This window comes from Rattus norvegicus, chromosome 6, assembly GCF_021556685.1.
Source record: "Rattus norvegicus strain SHRSP/BbbUtx chromosome 6, alternate assembly SHRSP_T2T, whole genome shotgun sequence".
Taxonomy (NCBI): domain Eukaryota; kingdom Metazoa; phylum Chordata; class Mammalia; order Rodentia; family Muridae; genus Rattus; species Rattus norvegicus.
In genome coordinates this window covers 101,374,242-101,391,168 of record NC_141539.1, presented here as the reverse complement: position 1 = coordinate 101,391,168, position 16,927 = coordinate 101,374,242, and the positions used below count along the sequence as shown (strand labels likewise).

At 45.3% G+C, this 16,927-nt stretch overlaps 1 protein-coding gene across 1 annotated transcript; it reads right to left on the bottom strand.

The window, feature by feature from the left end:
* Nucleotides 1–6,472: 6,472 nt before the first annotated feature.
* On the bottom strand, nucleotides 6,473–15,990 carry Akap5 (A-kinase anchoring protein 5). The gene is given in 2 exon segments (NM_133515.3): nucleotides 6,473–13,044; nucleotides 15,753–15,990. A coding segment is annotated over 1 exon segment (2,145 nt). The 5' UTR covers nucleotides 12,798–13,044; nucleotides 15,753–15,990; the 3' UTR covers nucleotides 6,473–10,652.
* Between the last annotated feature and the right edge of the window lie 937 nt (nucleotides 15,991–16,927).

Sequence of the window (16,927 nt, the reverse complement as noted above, 5' to 3'; positions counted from 1 at the left end):
TTAACCATAGCCAGCCCCTCCCACTTCCTTAGTCCCTTCCCTCCCTCACATGGCTCCCCCAGTCTCCCTCTTAATTCTTTGTTGTTTTAGCTTTTGGTTTTGTTTGTTTTTGAGACAGGGTCTCTCAGTTACGTTGCTCTGGCTATTCTGGAACTATGTGGACCAGGCTGATTTCAAACTCACCAAGATCTTTATACCCCTGCCTCCTACATGCTGACATTAAAGGCATGTGCCAGCACGCCCAGCTCTCCCTTCTTTCCTTTATCATATGTATATATGCATGAGGTAGGAGTGAACAAAAGCGTGCATTTTCTTTCTGCATCCTTCTTAATTTTCTTAGTATAATCTCCAGTTACATCCATTTTTTATAGTAAATGACTCATTTCTTATGACCAAATGAAACTTTGTTGCGTATGCATGCCACATTGTTTTTAAATTGATGGACACCTAGGCTCTTGTGAAGTCTGTAATATGCACGGGTGCGGAAGTATCTGTGTGGCATGTTGATGTTCATGTACATACTAGTATGGTGGTACCCCTAGAAAACACAACCAAGAGTTGATAGGTTGGGAGGCATGAGATTTAAAAGCTCCTAAACAGCCCAGGCCTAGTGTCACACACCTTTAATCCCAGCACTTGGGAAGCAGAGGCAGGAGGATTTATGAGTTTCGAGGCCAGCCTGGTTTAAGGAGTAAATTCCAAGACAGCCAGGGCTACATAAAGAGACCCAGAAGAAAACAGAAGAAAAGGGAGAGGAGGGGGAAGGAGAGAGGGAAGAAAAGAGGACGAAGAACTCCTTTGGCAAAGGAAAATAGTAAATGGCAGTCCATGGAAGGGAGAAGACATTAGCTAGCTGTGCATCTGACAGGATTACTATCAATATATAAAGTCAAAAAGCTAAACACACAAACAGGCAATCCTGTCACTAACCAGGCTAATGGAATAACAGCCAGTTCTCGGAAGATAAAGAACGCACTACTCAGCACCCTTAGCCACCACTGAGACTAAACTGATTAAAGGCACACATTCCTCTCAACCAACAAAATAGCTACATGAAGAAAGCAAGAGAGTACAGGAAGTCGCATAATCAGTGGGTGCATAGATTGACAAAGTCATTAGAAATCAACTTGGAGCTTCCTCAAGCTAGAGCAGGCTGCCTCACTTGCATCTTGCCTTTCCTTCCCTTTGTCTACTGTTTGCCTTTCAAAAATAGTAACACCAAGTACAGGGATGCTCTTAGATTCCCTTCTTCCCCACTTTTACCCAGGTCCCACTTGAATAGATTTCTCAACTCATAGTCTGCCCTTTTCAGTGCCCGGACCCTGTCTGTTCTCACTGTTATTGCTAGTATTCTCCTAGGACTTGCTACTGTGTTTAAGTTTCTGTACAGCTGAAACTTCTTGAGCAATGAACCCATTTTCTCTCAGATAAATTGTCTCCTAATGTTTACACAAACCTTTTCCAGCTGAAACAATTTGGTAACACTGTATCAAAATAACAGAAATAAAGTATCCCTTAAACGATCCATCCCATGGTATCCCCTCCTGCCAGAAACCTGAAGGAATGGCAGTACAATTGGAGGATTCTTGTCTATTCTTTGTCCCTTCTCTGGGGACTAGAAGTCCATGCAGGGAAGGAGGTCTAAGCAGCCAGGTAGTTCTCATCTCTGGCTGTCGCCCTTTTGACTTTCAGGAAGGTCTAGGGAAGAAGATCTTTGTGTGCCTTATAGGCCTTTGAAGAAGGGAAACTTGTGAATTCAACTCTGCTACATTTTTCTATGACGAAAGCTGTATAGAGTCCAAATCCTAGGTAGATAAAATATGAAGGCAAAGGGGAAGTTCCTTAATGCACACCAAAGGCTTAGAGAGAGGGAGAACTCAAAATTCTTCTTACCAGGCCAACCTTGCCCTCCATCACCCTCTCACTCCCACAGCTCTCCAGTCTCCAGTGCTCTTAGGAAGTGGTTCCTGATTAATTTATTTTTCGGGTTTATTTTCTCTATCTCCCAATCCTCATGTCTCCATGCCTTCAGAGTGGAAGGATTACAGGTGGATACCACCACCACCATCACACACACACACACACACACACACACACACACACACACACACACACACACACACACACATACACACACACACACCCTTATGCAGTGCTGGGCATTAAGCCCAGGGTTTTGTACCCATCCTCCACCTTGGGGCCAACACTTCAACAAGTCCTTCCTGCATAGTCCTTCCTGCTCCTCACTTCCATCGGTTTTAAATTGGGAGGAAAAGCACAAAGAGAGAAAACCCAGTCCTCGGCACTTGTGTGGATGTCTCATGCTCTGAGGGCTGTGTCAGCCACCACAGTGGCTAGAGCCCACTCAGTTCTACCTGGTGAGCAAAACTCATTGATTGCTTTGAGGTTGGCTGTGTCACTGTACAGTGTGGCATGCCAGCCGAGCTTTCTCCTGGGCTTCTTTTCTGTTTACTAATTGATTAGTGAGTGCAGGGTGTGTCACATGACTGACTCTCCTAATTTAAACACTGAGATTTAAAAACTTAATTTAGCCAGGCCTGGTCTACAAATCGAGTTCCAGGACAACCAGAGAAATCCCGTCTGAAAACAAACAAACAAACAAGCAGAACAAAAACAAGTTATTTTGGATTTCTACACAAATTGCAAGTTTTGCTAACACAGGAAATTGTATTAAACTAAAAATACCCGGGTACCGGGCTGGAGAGATGGCTCAGTGGTTAAGAGCACCCAACTGCTCTTCCAGAGGTCCTGAGTTCAATTCCCAGCAACCACATGGTGGCTCACAACCATCTGTAAAGAGATCCAATGCCCTCTTCTGGTGTATCTGAAGACAGCTACAGTGTACTTATGTATAATAAATGAATAAATCTTTAAAAAAAAAAATACCCGGGTAGCACCTGCAGTGGTTACTTTTGGTTTGGTTTGGTTTGAAAGGGTTTGAAAGGGGCTCTATGTAACCCCGGCTGCCCTGGAGCTGTTATGGAGACCAAGATGGCCTCAAACTCATAGATCCTCCCACCTCTGCCTGGGATTAAAGACATGTGCCACCACACCGGGCTGACTAATATGATTGTGAACAGGTTCTAGAAATAACCTAGGAGACAAGCTTCTAGGCATTGAGTCTGAGAGCTTACCTGGGTCAGATTATTTGAGTGGAATGACCCACTTTAACTATGGGCAGAACTGGTCCATGAGCCAGAGTCCTGTACTGAATAGACACTCATGTTCATCCCTCCTGTTTCCTGACTGTGGAGGCAGTGAGATCTGCTGCCTGAAGAAGTCCCCCACTTGCTTCCACACAGTGATGGACCAAACCATCAAACCATGAGCCAAAATTACCACCTCCCCACAAGGTGTTTTTGCCAGCAACAAGAAAAACTAAGACAGTATATAAACCTAACATTTAAAGTGTAGGGCTGGGGTTCAAGGTCAGTTTTCAGAGTCCTTGCTTAGCATGCACAAAGCCCTGGTCGGATCCCAGCACCACGTAAATGGCGTGGAGGGGCATACCAATAATCCTGGCACTTCTGTCGTGGAAACAAAAACATCAGAAGTTCAGGCTGGACAGATGGCTCAGTGGTTAAGAGCACTTGGTGCTCTTGCAGAAGACCTGGGTTTGGTTGTCGGCATTCACGTGGAAACTTACAGTTGTCTGTAACTCCAGTTCCAGGGAAGCTGACGCCCTCTCCTGGTCTCCACAGGCACCAGGTATGCAAGTGATGCAGGCAGAACACTCACACAAAATTCTAATAAAAATGGTAGATTTTACGATTTGTGAATTATGCCTGACATTATTCATAAACATAGAATTTTTTTAAGTTTAATGAGTCCAATTATTTAATCCTTTAGGAAAAATAATAGCCAAACTATTAAGGGATTAGGGGAAACCCAGAAAATTAGAGGATTCTAAGGAAGTTTCCTCTGAAACCAGGGCTTGCTGCTAGCTGTATGCCACATCTGGTGGAGAGCTCACACCAGATTGGCTAGCTCCACCTGAGCCGAGCAGTGGCCATTGGTCTCATGGCCTGTCACATGAAGGTAGAGATACCAATGCAGGAATTTGGCAGTGAGAGATTAGTGTGCAGGCTTTGAGTTGTAGAGTCCATGGTGAATGTGCAAATTCACGATTCAATGTTCAGTATCCCCTCCCCTCAAGGATGTGCGCATCTACGAATGACTGCATCTACTTCGGTGTCCTCCTGTGCTCCTTAGCTCCCAGGAAAGCAGAGGTGGAAGGCTCAGGTACATAAACGTAAAAACTGCACGAGAAGCTTAATCCTGCCCAAACTGCATGGCCATGAAGGTCGTGGCTGCTTGGAATGTGGCTCAGTGGTAGAGCACTTGTCCAGCAAACACAAGACCCTTGGTTTGATTCCCAGCACAGTTACAAATCTAGCCTGATCCCTCCACTCCATTCTCTGGCTCAGATGACGATCATATATCATGAGCAAACCTTCAAAAGTCCCTGGACAAGGTGCCTTTGCCCCCACCTGTGTCCTTGAACTTATTTCTTAAACCACAGAAGAAAATTGAGGCTACAAGTCCGATTTGAGTTTAGCCACAAAACAAAGGACGAGGAATCTTGCTAACACCAGGTAATTGCTTTGCACCATTCTGATTGGCTGACATTCACAGAGGCCCTGCAGGGACCTCTGGCACTCCCCGTCCCTCCCTTCCTGGATTCTTCCTTGCCCACAAGGCTTGAACCAATTTGGCCAAGGATTTTCTGTGTGGTGTGCAGATGTATTTACTCCGTCCCCTAAACTCAGGAATTAAGCCCCCAGAAAACCAAAGCGAGAGGGGGAGAGGGGACTCCAGGCTTCAGGGTTAAAGGCGAGTCTGTGAAGAATCAGCATCTGTGGACACAATCTGTAAAAGGTAGTGTTCTCCTTTTACTAGAAAAGTTAATTTCACAAAGCTTTATGCTGGAGTGTGGTGACTTGCTTGTAATCGCAACACTCATGAGGTACAGGCAGAGGCAGGAGGATCTCCAGTTTGGGGACAGCGTGAGCTCCACAGGCCTTGTCTCAAACAACAACAAGAAACCTTTAAAAAGTTCCTGAGAGCCAGGTGTGTTTACGAATGGCTTTAATCCTAGCTCTTGGGAGGCAGAGGCAGGTGACTCTCTTGTGTTTTTAAAGATAGCCTGATCTAGGTAGCGAGTTCCAGGACAACAGGACCACATAGGAAGACCCTGCCTCAAAAAACAAAACAACAACAACAACAACAAAAAAAAAAAACCCCAAAAGCCCAAATTATAATAATAGTAATAACAAAAATAAAACACAGGGTTTTTTTTTGTTTTTGGTTTTTTTTCCGGAGCTGAGGACGGAACCCAGGGCCTTGAGCTTGCTAGGCAAGCACTCTACCACTGAGCTAAATCCCCAATCCCTAAAACACAGTTCTGAAGAACGTGAAATTCTTTCTGTGTGTGCAGTGCTTGTACATCGTCAGGCAGGGAGCTCCGAGCCAGGGTAGGTTCAGGGTCTTGAAGGTGCTGTCAGCTTTTCAGTGGGTTCTGAGACCTGGAGAGTAGAGTCTCATTGGACCGATTATTACTATTAGGTGTAGTCAGAAAAACAAATCCCAGAGGCCAAGCCTAGTAGGACATGCCTGTAATTCCAGCACTCAGGAGGCTGAAGCAAGAGGAGTAGATCCAATGCTTAAGGCCTCCTGTGTCACACTACAACCGAATAATTTGGTCCAGAATGAAATTAGGGCTTAAGAAATCCAACTTATGGAACAGCAAACTAAAGTTGGTGTCATGTGAATAATGTATATCTGTCCAGACCATGGCTCAGATAAGAAACCATAGAGCTTTTTTTTTTTTTTCCTTCGGAGCTGGGGACTGAACCCAGGGCCTTGCGCTTGCTAGGCAAGCGCTCTACCACTGAGCTAAATCCCCAACTCCACCATAGAGCTTATTAACAATTCATAGACACGGACTACAGAAAAGACAGGATGGGTGCTGAGGGGCAGAGGTGGGCCTGGTCTACAAAGCTAGTTTCAGGACAGCCAGGACTACCTGGAGAAACCCTGTTTCAAACAACAAAAACAAACAAAATGATAATAATTCAGAAAAGCAATTCATGCATCCGGTAAGAAACCACTAATTCTTTCCTTTTTTGTTTGTTTGTTTGATTTGGTTTTTAAGGTCCTGGGAACTGGGCATGTAGCATGCTACATCATACATGTAGCATGTATTACATCGCTAGGCTCCAGGGCCCAAAGTTCGAACGGCATCAGATTCAGACTTTGCTCATGTGGCTGTATCAGAGTTCTGTTAGCATCTCATTGCTAGAGGTGGCCTCCCGTGTGGCTCTGTTGTGATCTCTGTCCAGTCCCCAGCATACTGGAACTTTTTATAGAACTAAACATCCCCATCAGTGTGATCTTTACAATTTATGGAAATAAACATAATTTACCAATTTTAAAGACACAGTTAAAGAAATGAGCTGATATAACATTTATTCTGTGTTAGTCAGTACATGAATCAATTCAGCTTGAAAACTTTTTCTCTACAGAGTATTATTTCTTTACTATTAGCCTTTGGTTCACAGTGGTACTAATTTCAATGAGAATACAGAATGGTACTCTTACTTTCATAATGGCTCATCCACTGAACATTTCTACAGGCAAAGATCCGACATGTGTGACATTATGCAGGCCTTTTCCTGTACCTGGTCAGAAATCAGAATGGATACACTGTTAATATTCAGACTGCTCCTGTATTCAGATCCCAACTTCTCCATCCCTTCTCCTTCCCTTTCTGCATTGTCTGTGGCTCTGCCTTCCCCCGTCCTGGCTTCTGTTGCCACCTCCTTTGCCCCTAACACACAGACACACACACACACACAGACACACACACAGACACACACAGACACACACACAGACACACACACACAGATACACACACAGATACACACACACACAGACACACACACACCCCCTGCCCAGGATGAGCTGTAGGAGCTCATATAACAGGTGCTAACATGTCGAGTCTAATTTGATTGGGGCACTATACTTTATGTAGGTTGATTCTAATAATTTTTTGTCATCAAGGATCATTACAAAAATTCTTTCTAAAAATGCACGATAAAATGCAGAATGGAGTGAAAATTTCAATTCCATATAAGAAACTTTGTTTCGTGGTAAAACAGGAACTTGAATGTAAAGAACTCTTTTTTTTTTTTTTTTTTTTCCGGAGCTGAGGACCGAACTCAGGGCCTTGCGGTTGCTAGGCAAGCGCTCTACCACTGAGCCAAATCCCCAACCCTGTAAAGAACTCTTTAACATAAACAAAGATAATCTAAAAACGTACAAACGACAGGTATAAAAGTCAAATCCTGGTGCATTTAGTATTAAACTAGAAAGGAGACTACTTATTCGGTAAAGCTGACTAAAGGATCTTTTCTGACAACAGGGTTTGAAAGTCTATCAATTATTTTAAAAATTCTGCCACAACCCCCTAAAAAAAATCTCAACTATTAAAAAAAAACATAATAAGGCAACTGGAAATCAGACATTTGCAAATGAAGTGAACTGGATGCACGTGAAGGCTGGCCCAGGGCTAATAAGCCTCCAGCAGAAGCCTCCCTCAATACACTGTCGAGACCACATTGTCTCTCAGAAGTGAAGCCGAGTCTAAGACTCCATTAAGTAGTAGACCAATTAAGATCATCACTGCTGTCAAGCCCATTACCTGGGAGGGAAATTATGCAGACAGCTTTTCTGAAGAGATCCATTTGTACCACATGCTTATTATTCTTGGGGGTGGAGGAGGTGGCAGGGAACATGATTTCTGTTGGAAAGGTCTTTTGTTTTCTGCTGCCTTTACTTAAATGTTACTGGGGACTATTTTTAATATCCTAAAAAAGTGCTCTGAACAAATGTTAAGTGAATAGTCACACACAAAAAAGATCGCGGCAAGTGCTTGTAGCCTCTGTGCTGTGAGAAGCGGGGTGAACAATGCCTGACTTGAGGGTTAAGAGAATACACTGAAAAATTACCAAGGATCTGATAGACGCCCCCACCTTAGACGACTCAGAGATCAAAAAGAAATTTGATCTTAGCTAATGTTCATTAAAGGCAAATTTCAATGAAAATTAATGAGTGTCCTAAGTTGATGCCTTTAAACGGTCAGTTTAAGGCCACAGGGTGTAAATTGAGTCAGAATCTTTCTACATATTTTGCATAGAAGGTCAAACTGCTTGAAATACATCCCATTACAAAAAATATTTTATGGCAGGCTTCCAAGCCACCTCTCTGGTTCTGTTTATTTTTGTTACAAGAATAGTTTGTATCGCCCTAAAATTTACTATCATTTGTCCGTATAGCAGATAAATAGGGTTGCAACCCACAAATGGATTTCTGCATTCTGCTTATGAAATTATGTTTAAATCCTTGAAATAAGCCAGAGAAACTACTTAAGAATGAAGGAGAATATATTTTCTTATAAAAACAATCAATTATAATAATGCATTCTAACCAAAGGTATAGTTATCAAACAGCAGTGCAGGGAACACACACACACACACACACACAAACACACACACACACACACCCCACACACACACACACACACACACACACACACACACACACACACGCACACACACACCAAAACCTGAAACCCAGAGCTACTGTCTTACTCCAAAAATTACAAATTTACTTTGTACCTGCTTTTCAAAATCCCCAAATCCAGAATACAGTCAATAACTAAGAGCTGTGTGTCTTATAGATCTTACTCATATGTAGGAGATTAGAAACTTTAATGTGAGGATATTGGCTTGCAGCCAGTCTTATAGTAAACAGATACAGAATTATTTAGAGTACTGCAAAGTGCGCCAACCTTAACCAGGCTTTTAAAAGTTCATTTTAAACATATTTGCTGGTAGCTATCTATACAAGTCTATTAGCACCATATACAGTGGGTTAAAATATTCTTTCAAAGATGATTTGGGAGTGATTTTGATTTTATGTCTAAAAGGAAAACAATTAAAATAAATGTATTGAAGGGGTCATGTGTTTGTATCTAAGTTGAATGATACCCCCATTACCCATTAAAAACACGAAGATAAGCAAGCAAAATAAGAAAATATTTTCCCATTCCAACCAAGAATCTTACTAAACACCCACCATTTGCTTAAACTTCAAAGCCACATTAGTTACTTTTGTACAAGATCACAATGTGTATTTACAAAATAAAAGTATAGGAGAAAGCAGTGTATACATATGCAGTCCATAGACACAATGTAAATGCAGAGCGGATGGAAATCAGCCGTGCTCGCTGGGCAGTGGTGGTGCACGACTTTAGTCCCAACACTCCGGAAGCAGAGGCAGGCGGAACTCTTAAGTTCGAGGCCAGCCTGGTCTACAGAGCGAGTTCCAGGACAGCCAGAGTTACACAGAGAAACCCTGTCTTGAAAACACCACCAAAACAAAAACAAAGTAACAACAAACCAACCAAACAACCAGCCAGTGGTGCGCATGCCTCAAGAGGATGCTCTTCAACAGATACTGTACCATGTATACTGCATCTTTTGTAACAAGAAGTAACACCATCACTTAGTTTAGATGGGGGGGGGGCTGTACAATATGAACCCTAACCTGTGGGGTTGGGAAGTATGTTACAGTGTTATATGGCTAGACACAATGAAAAATGAAAAATACTGGTGTTGAAAAATCTAGGCTTGAATGTTGGCTTTTTATTCAGTTGATTACTTTCACAAGAATATTATGGTTTCCTGGCCCTTTAGTCAGGCAATGGTGACCCACACCTCCTGGTCAACACTTGGGAAGCAAAGGCAGTTGGATCTCTGTGAGTTCAAGGCCAGCCTGGTCTACAGAGTGAGTTCCAGGACAGCCAGGGTTACACAGAGAAATCCTGTCTGGAAAAAAACCTAAAATAAAATAAATAAAAACAAACGACCCAAAGAAGTAGCTCTGCTAAGGGGAATCCCTTGCTGTCTGGGAAGTTTACCTCCTGGATAAAAAATCCGTTTGACTTCTCAGGAGATAGGTCCACTCACAGATGGGTATATACAGGTCTGTGGGCAGAAGGACAATGGGGAGAGAAAACACACTCCCTGTGTCCACGACTACACACTTGTTAACTATTTGCCTGGCTGAAGGAACCCGTGAATGGCTTTTGTACAGAACTTGTTCAAGACTAGAAAGGCCCACTCACCTGATTCACCATTAGAGACAGTGGGAAAACCCTGTAAAAGGAAAGTCAATGTAGCGTTCACCCATAACACAGGGTTGAACCATTGGAAAGAAATGGTGACAGACTTGGTGACATTAGAGAACCGTAAGAGCATACCCAGGGCGCAATAGTCTTCCCTCCTCAAAGCACTGGGCTACCGCCTGCCATCTCCACACCTCCCCCATAAATCCCTTCGCAATGTCATCTGTGCCGACTCCCTCCAGTCCAGAACTGATTCTGTTTCAATGGCAGAGTTTTACAACCTTCATTGATCCTTTAGCACTTCTGGCTGGAACTGTACCTTTAGCTTCCACAGATGATAGACCTCTAATTTATTACTGAGATAGAAGTGCCACAAATGTGTATCAGAATTCATCTTTTAAGGGTTTTTTTTTTCCTTTCTTCCCGTGACCTGGAAATGGAGTCACTGGAACAGCGTATTTATTTGATTATCCTCAGAAACCATTTCGTTAACCAGCTGTTCTACAGACAACTCGATAGCATTCTTGACGAGAGAAGAAGCTGTTTCTATTAAGAGTGTTTCATACTGTTCTGAAGTTCTCCCCTCGAAATCACTATCATTAGCAAAAACCCCCACTTGCTCATTTTCCATGGAAATTAGGAATTGCTTAGGGACATTTTTAGATTTCTTAACATCAAATTCACTGATTTCAGTGTCTGTTATGATAATAGCAATTGGCTCCATTCTTTTGCTTTCTTCTGATCTTGGTTTCTCTGCATCAACTCCATTTACTTTCAGATCTGATGCATGCCTCAATACAGTTTCCTCTGCCTGGCCAACTATGGGTTCCTCTGCTTGGCCAACTGTGGCTTTCTCTGCTTGGCCAACTGTAGCTTCCCCTGCCTGACCAACTGTGGCTTCCTCTGCCTGAGCAACTATAGCTTCCTCTGCCTGGCCAACTGCAGCTTCCCCTGCCTGACCAACTGTAGCTTCCTCTGCCTGGCCAACTGTAGCTTCCTCTGCTTGATCCACTGTGGCTTCCTCTGCCTGGCCAACTGTAGCTTCCTCTGCTTGACCCACTGTGGCTTCCTCTGCTTGACCCACTGTGGCTTCCTCTGCCTGACCAACTATAGCTTCCTCTGCCTGGCCCACTGTGGTTTTCTCTATGTGGCTAACTGTAGCTTCCCCTGCCTGACCAACTGTAGCTTCCTCTGCCTGTCCAACTGTAGCTTCCTCTGCTTGACCCACTGTGGCTTCCTCTGCTTGACCCACTGTGGCTTCCTCTGCTTGACCCACTGTAGCTTCCTCTGCCTGGCCCACTGTGGTTTTCTCTATGTGGCCAACTGTAGCTTCCTCTGCCTGACCCATGGTGGCTTTCTCTGTGTGACCAACTATAGCTTCCTCTGCCTGGCTAACTATAGCTTCCTTTGCTTGTCCTACTGTAGCTTTCTTTGCCTGGCTAATTGCAGGTTCTTCTATCTGGCTCAGTTTAACTTCCTCTGCCTGACTCAATACAGTTTCCTTTGCCTGGGCCACTGTAGCTTCCTCTGCCTGGCTCAGTTTACCTTCCTTTGCCTGACTCTGTGCCTGGATCACAGTAGCTTCCTCTGTGTGGCCCACTGTAGCTTCTTCTGCCTGGCTTAGTACACTTTTGTCTGCCTGGCTGACAGAAGAAGCCTCCTCTGCCTGGCCCAGCGCAGTCTCTCCTGATTTCTTTTCTTCAGCAGCAGTCTTTCTCCTTCCGTCATCTTTTCCACTTGGTGCACTTTCCCGGATGCTGTCACTGGGTTCTTCCAGACCGAGTTGATGTGTGGTTGCTGGTGAGAGAGGAGCAGTAGAAGTCACTGGCTGAGGGCTGTCTGCTGCTGAATTCTCAAGCACACTTGCTTGCTGTACCTGAACACTCTGCTTTACCAGAATCACTTTAGCCTCCTTTTCACTCCCTGGAGTTCTCATCCGGAGAGCAGAAGATTCCTTTTCTAATTCCAGTTCTATGGCAATCACATGCTCTCCCGATATGACGTTGTTGCTTATGTGTGATTCTTGGATCTCCTTACCATCTCTCACCATCACATCTTCCTGTAGGCCCTGGGTGGACTTAGCCTGGGTTGCCTGCTCATCGGGCTGGATCTGGGCTTTTATCTCCAAATCGTCTGCCTCTCCCTGGACTCGGACATAGCCTGAATCTTCTGTGAGTTTGGAAGGACGACTTCTCTTTGCCCCTCTTGAGAATCGTATGCAAGGAATCTTAAGTTTGGATTTTGTCTTCTTCTTAGGAAGAGCTCCATCCTCAGGCTGCATTTCAGCCTCAGATGGCTTCTGCTTCTCTGCAGACTCGGACGGTTTCCTGTGTGTCACAAGGCGTTTAATGGAGGCCCAGGCCCCCGCTGGTTGCCGCTGACCAGAACCCCCAGCTTCTGGGGCATGCTTCTTTGTCTCCTCAGCAGTCTTGGAACCAGCTTTGGCCTTCTTCTTGTTCACTTTCTTCCTTCTCTTGAAGCACAGTGTGGCTGTTTTTCTCTCCTGCCTCTCTTTCTGAGGACTGGCTGCTTCTGGTCTCTTCTCATCCTTAGTCTCGATTTGAATCTCAGAAACGCTGGTCTCCATTTTGACACTGCACTCTTTCATTCTCTGGAAAAGTGGCTTCTCTCTTCCTCAAGTCTTTTGTGACAAAAATATCACACCAGGTCTGATTCCTCCTATGTGTCTACTCTCCCCTCACATCACACTTGTTTCTGTGGCTCTTCAGGACACAAATGCCTTGTTTATCAGCTGTTCACGGCGTTGTCTCTTAATTTACTCTTTAAATGAAAGCACTTTCGTCGATAAACTTCTCCATTATTTAAAGCCCAACCTGATGAGAGAAAAAAAGTAGGGTTTATTTCAGGGTATTTATTTTATTATTTTTTTGTTCTGTTTTGTTTGGTTTTTCGAGACAAGGTTTCTCTGCGTAGCCCTGGCTGTCCTGGAACTCGCTCTGTAGACAAAGCTGGCCTCGAACTTGGAGGTCTGCCTGCCTCTGCCTCCCAAGTGCTGAGATTAAAGGCCTGCATCATCACTGCCTGGGGGAAGTCTATCATTTTTTAGTACAACTAAAACAGCTTATGCCTAGTGAGGGAGGCTTGGTTCTGCCCTATCAAAAAGATTCCAGTGTGAACTCATTTTGTTTAAGTTTGGGGTCACTCTGCAAGCGCGCCCCAGTTATCGTGTCCATGAATTGTTTATGGTCCCACGTGGAAAGTTTAGCAAATAACAAAAAAAGAGAGGGTGGGGTGGCAGGGAGCCTGAGTACTGTCTCATCACGTACAACGAAGAACACTGACACTACCAGGGACTTGCGAGATGCCTCAAGGTGAATTAATGAAAACTGAACTCCCAATGGGCAGGTGGGGCTTGCAGAAAGCCTTAGGCTAGATGAGGACCTAGCCAGAGTTAGAAGTAGAAAATCTGACTCTCTGGTGTTCGTTCTATTGTAGCATAAGGTTTCTGTTCTAAAAATGTACATTCCACCAAGGAGGCGTCACTTTCCATACATGCTCTCAGAAAGAAGGAAAAAATCCAACATCGCTGTCATTCTCTGCTCTTAAAGTCGTTGTGTAACTTTGACATTTTCAGTGAAGCGGCTGCTACTCATATTTCCCCACTGTAGCTGCACACAGCTGGAGGTAAGTCAGCGACGGGAGCAGCCGACGTTAGTTGGTTGCGCAACTCGTGTACGAGGCAGCAGCGCTGAGCACTTTCACATACATCTCTAACCCGCACCGCAGTGTTGCAGGGTGAGGAGGTGGTGAGATCTCCATCTGCAGTTAAGCAGCCCGCCTGAGACTACAGTGCTCAGATTTAACCCAAGACTGCCTGTTTCTGAACTGCGTTCTTCACTGCGCTTCGGGATCCAAGAGAAAGCCAGTTGCTTTAAAATGCTAATCTGAGTTTGGTTGTGACTGTGCGTGACGGTAATTCCAGCAAGTGGGAGGCAGAGGCAGGAGACGCAATCAAGGCTATACACAGAGCTATACAGTATAGTTGATGTATAGTATACAGTATACAGTATACAGTATAGTTGAGGCTAGCACCAGCTACGTGAGACCCTGTCTCAAGAGAGGAAAAATGTGTAGAAGTAAGCTTTTGGTCTGGGCACACAGCTCAGGGACAGAACATTGGCCTAGCATGCTACAAGGTCCTGGGTTTGATCCCCGGTGCCACCAAAAGTTAATAATCCACAGAATGGCATGGCTTAAGGAATGGGGACCTGGGGTGACTGGTAAACAACAGCCCCATGAATTTCAGATAGATGGTAATGAATTTGGATAGGTGATAGTGGCCCTGAGTTAGTGTATCTTCTTCACTGAGCTTTTACTCGGGTACCAGTTCCTAATTCTCCAGTTCTGTAGAACTGCAACCCTGAAAATCATTTTAAGAGCTAAGGACTTTTTTCATTCTTTTTAAGAGTGAGTACTGGGGGTTGGGGATTTAGCTCAGTGGTAGAGCGCTTGCCTAGCAAGCGCAAGGCCCTGGGTTCGGTCCCCAGCTCCGGAAAAAAAAAAAGAAAAGAAAAGAAAAAAGAAGAGTATTGAATGCTTCGTCTTTCTACAAAGAAACATAAAATTCTAGAATGATGGAACCAATATAACACACACACACACACACACACACACACACACACACACACACACACACACACTAGCACTATAGAGCCCAGTCTTTTTTTTTTTTTTTTTTTTTTTTGGTTCTTTTTTTCGGAGCTGGGGACCGAACCCAGGGCCTTGCGCTTCCTAGGTAAGCGCTCTACCACTGAGCTAAATCCCCAGCCCCTAGAGCCCAGTCTTAATGGTTCCAGTCTTTTTTTCCCTGAGCCCTCTGCACCGTAGCAAGCATTCCTTCTAAGCCGAGGATACGTGTATTAATAGAAGAAATAGTCAGATGAGATTATATTCCGGAAAGTCTCTGAAACTAACCTAACTGGCCTAGATGATTGCACGAGAGGCTTCTTTTAATGTATATCACTGTAGAGACCAACACCCCCAACAAGTGTATGCGAGGCAGGGAAAGGATGCAGCCTGCAGGCATTAAAACTTTGCAGCGTGTTAAGACTGCGAACCATTCGCCTTTACCTTCGAGAGGAGCGCTATCTCGTCTTGGAAACGTTAAAGTCCCCGCAGTCCTTTCCTGGCAGAATCTTGTGTCTACGGCCACAGAAAACAACCACTACCTTTCCCCGCCTGAGCAACAGAAAGCAACCACTATCGGAGCAAAGCAAGGAATCTCTCTCAGCAGTAGACACGAACCGCTAAGCTTCCTCCTAGAGGAAGGACTCTCCAAGCTTGACGCCCCTGTGGAAGGAGACAGAGCTCAGGATAAAGTGCTCAGAAAGGAAAATACCGGGGGCGTGGAACAGATAGCCCAGCTTAAAGCTATCGGCAGAATTATCTTAGCCCGGAGCCGAAAAATCACAGTTCCCCAGAAAACCCCTAAAGAAGGAAAAGGGTTAGGCAGCCGGTGCCAAGGCACCAGCTGCAACGCGTGCGAAACGAGCGGGCAGCAGAATTGCCCAGGGTCACCCACCTGGAGCCGCCTGAGGACTGGCGACCTTGTAGTCCGTGTCCCTCACAATCTGGTGACCAGGACCCCGGGTCTGCCGCCGTTACCGGGGGCTCAGTGCATCAGATTCTGACCCAGAGCTTCTGGTCTTGCCTCTAGTTACCCAGATCGTTGCGGTCTCAGGACAGCCCTGCTCCCGAGGTCGAGGAGCACGGACCCAAACCACGGGGAGCCCCGGAGACCGCGGAGCGCGCAGCCCTCTGCAGAGGGACCGCAGCCGCGCGCCCCCTCCCCAGCGCGGAGAGAGACAGCTGGCCGCGCCAATGCGCGTGGAGCAGCGGGGCGGGGCTACGACCGGGGGCGGGGTGAACTCAGCCAGCCACCTGCCAGCGGACTGCCCCGCCGCCTGGGAGAGACCTCCGAGCTCCCGCCCCGGACGCATCCCCGCTGCATAATGACATCAGGGCCTGGGTAGAGGGACCACTAAGGCAAAGGGGGAGGACTGCGAGAAGAGGGTAGAGGCCCCTCATTTCTTGAGACGCACATCCATAAAAACCCTGTTTGAATTTATAAGGTTCCCACCGTAAATCGCCCTCGAACATTAAAGACAAGATAGAAAGCGTATCTTCAAATAAAAATTGATGGGAAAGATGGCTCGGCGGTGAACAGCATGTATTTCTCTTCCAGAGGATTTGAGTTCGATCCCCATATACCCATATTAGGCAGCTCACAACCACCTGTAACCAGCTCTAGCGGGACCTTTTGCAAAAACAAAATTAAAAAGCAAGATTCCTAACAGTAGAGACAGTAAGGGAGTGGGGGAAGACATTTTATCTTATTTTTGTTGAGACAGGGAATTCTTTGTAGACCAGGCTGGCCTAGAGCTCATAAAGATCCACTTGCCTCTGCCTCCAGAGTGCTAGGATTAAAGGCCTGTGCCCCCACCAACCAGCAGGCATTTTTTTTGAGACATTTCATTTTATTATATAGCTCTGCACGACTGACCAGGAACCGACCATACTGGTATTGAACTCACTGAGATCCACCTACCTCTACACCCAGCTATGGAGAAAATTATGCACACGGTGAGAAACAGAAACAACATTGCTAAACAGGACCTCAGACCTGTATTGGTACAGTCCTCAATCTGAAACAGAAAGGTGTCAGCTCAGGTGGAAACCAGCACAGACACAGCTCTG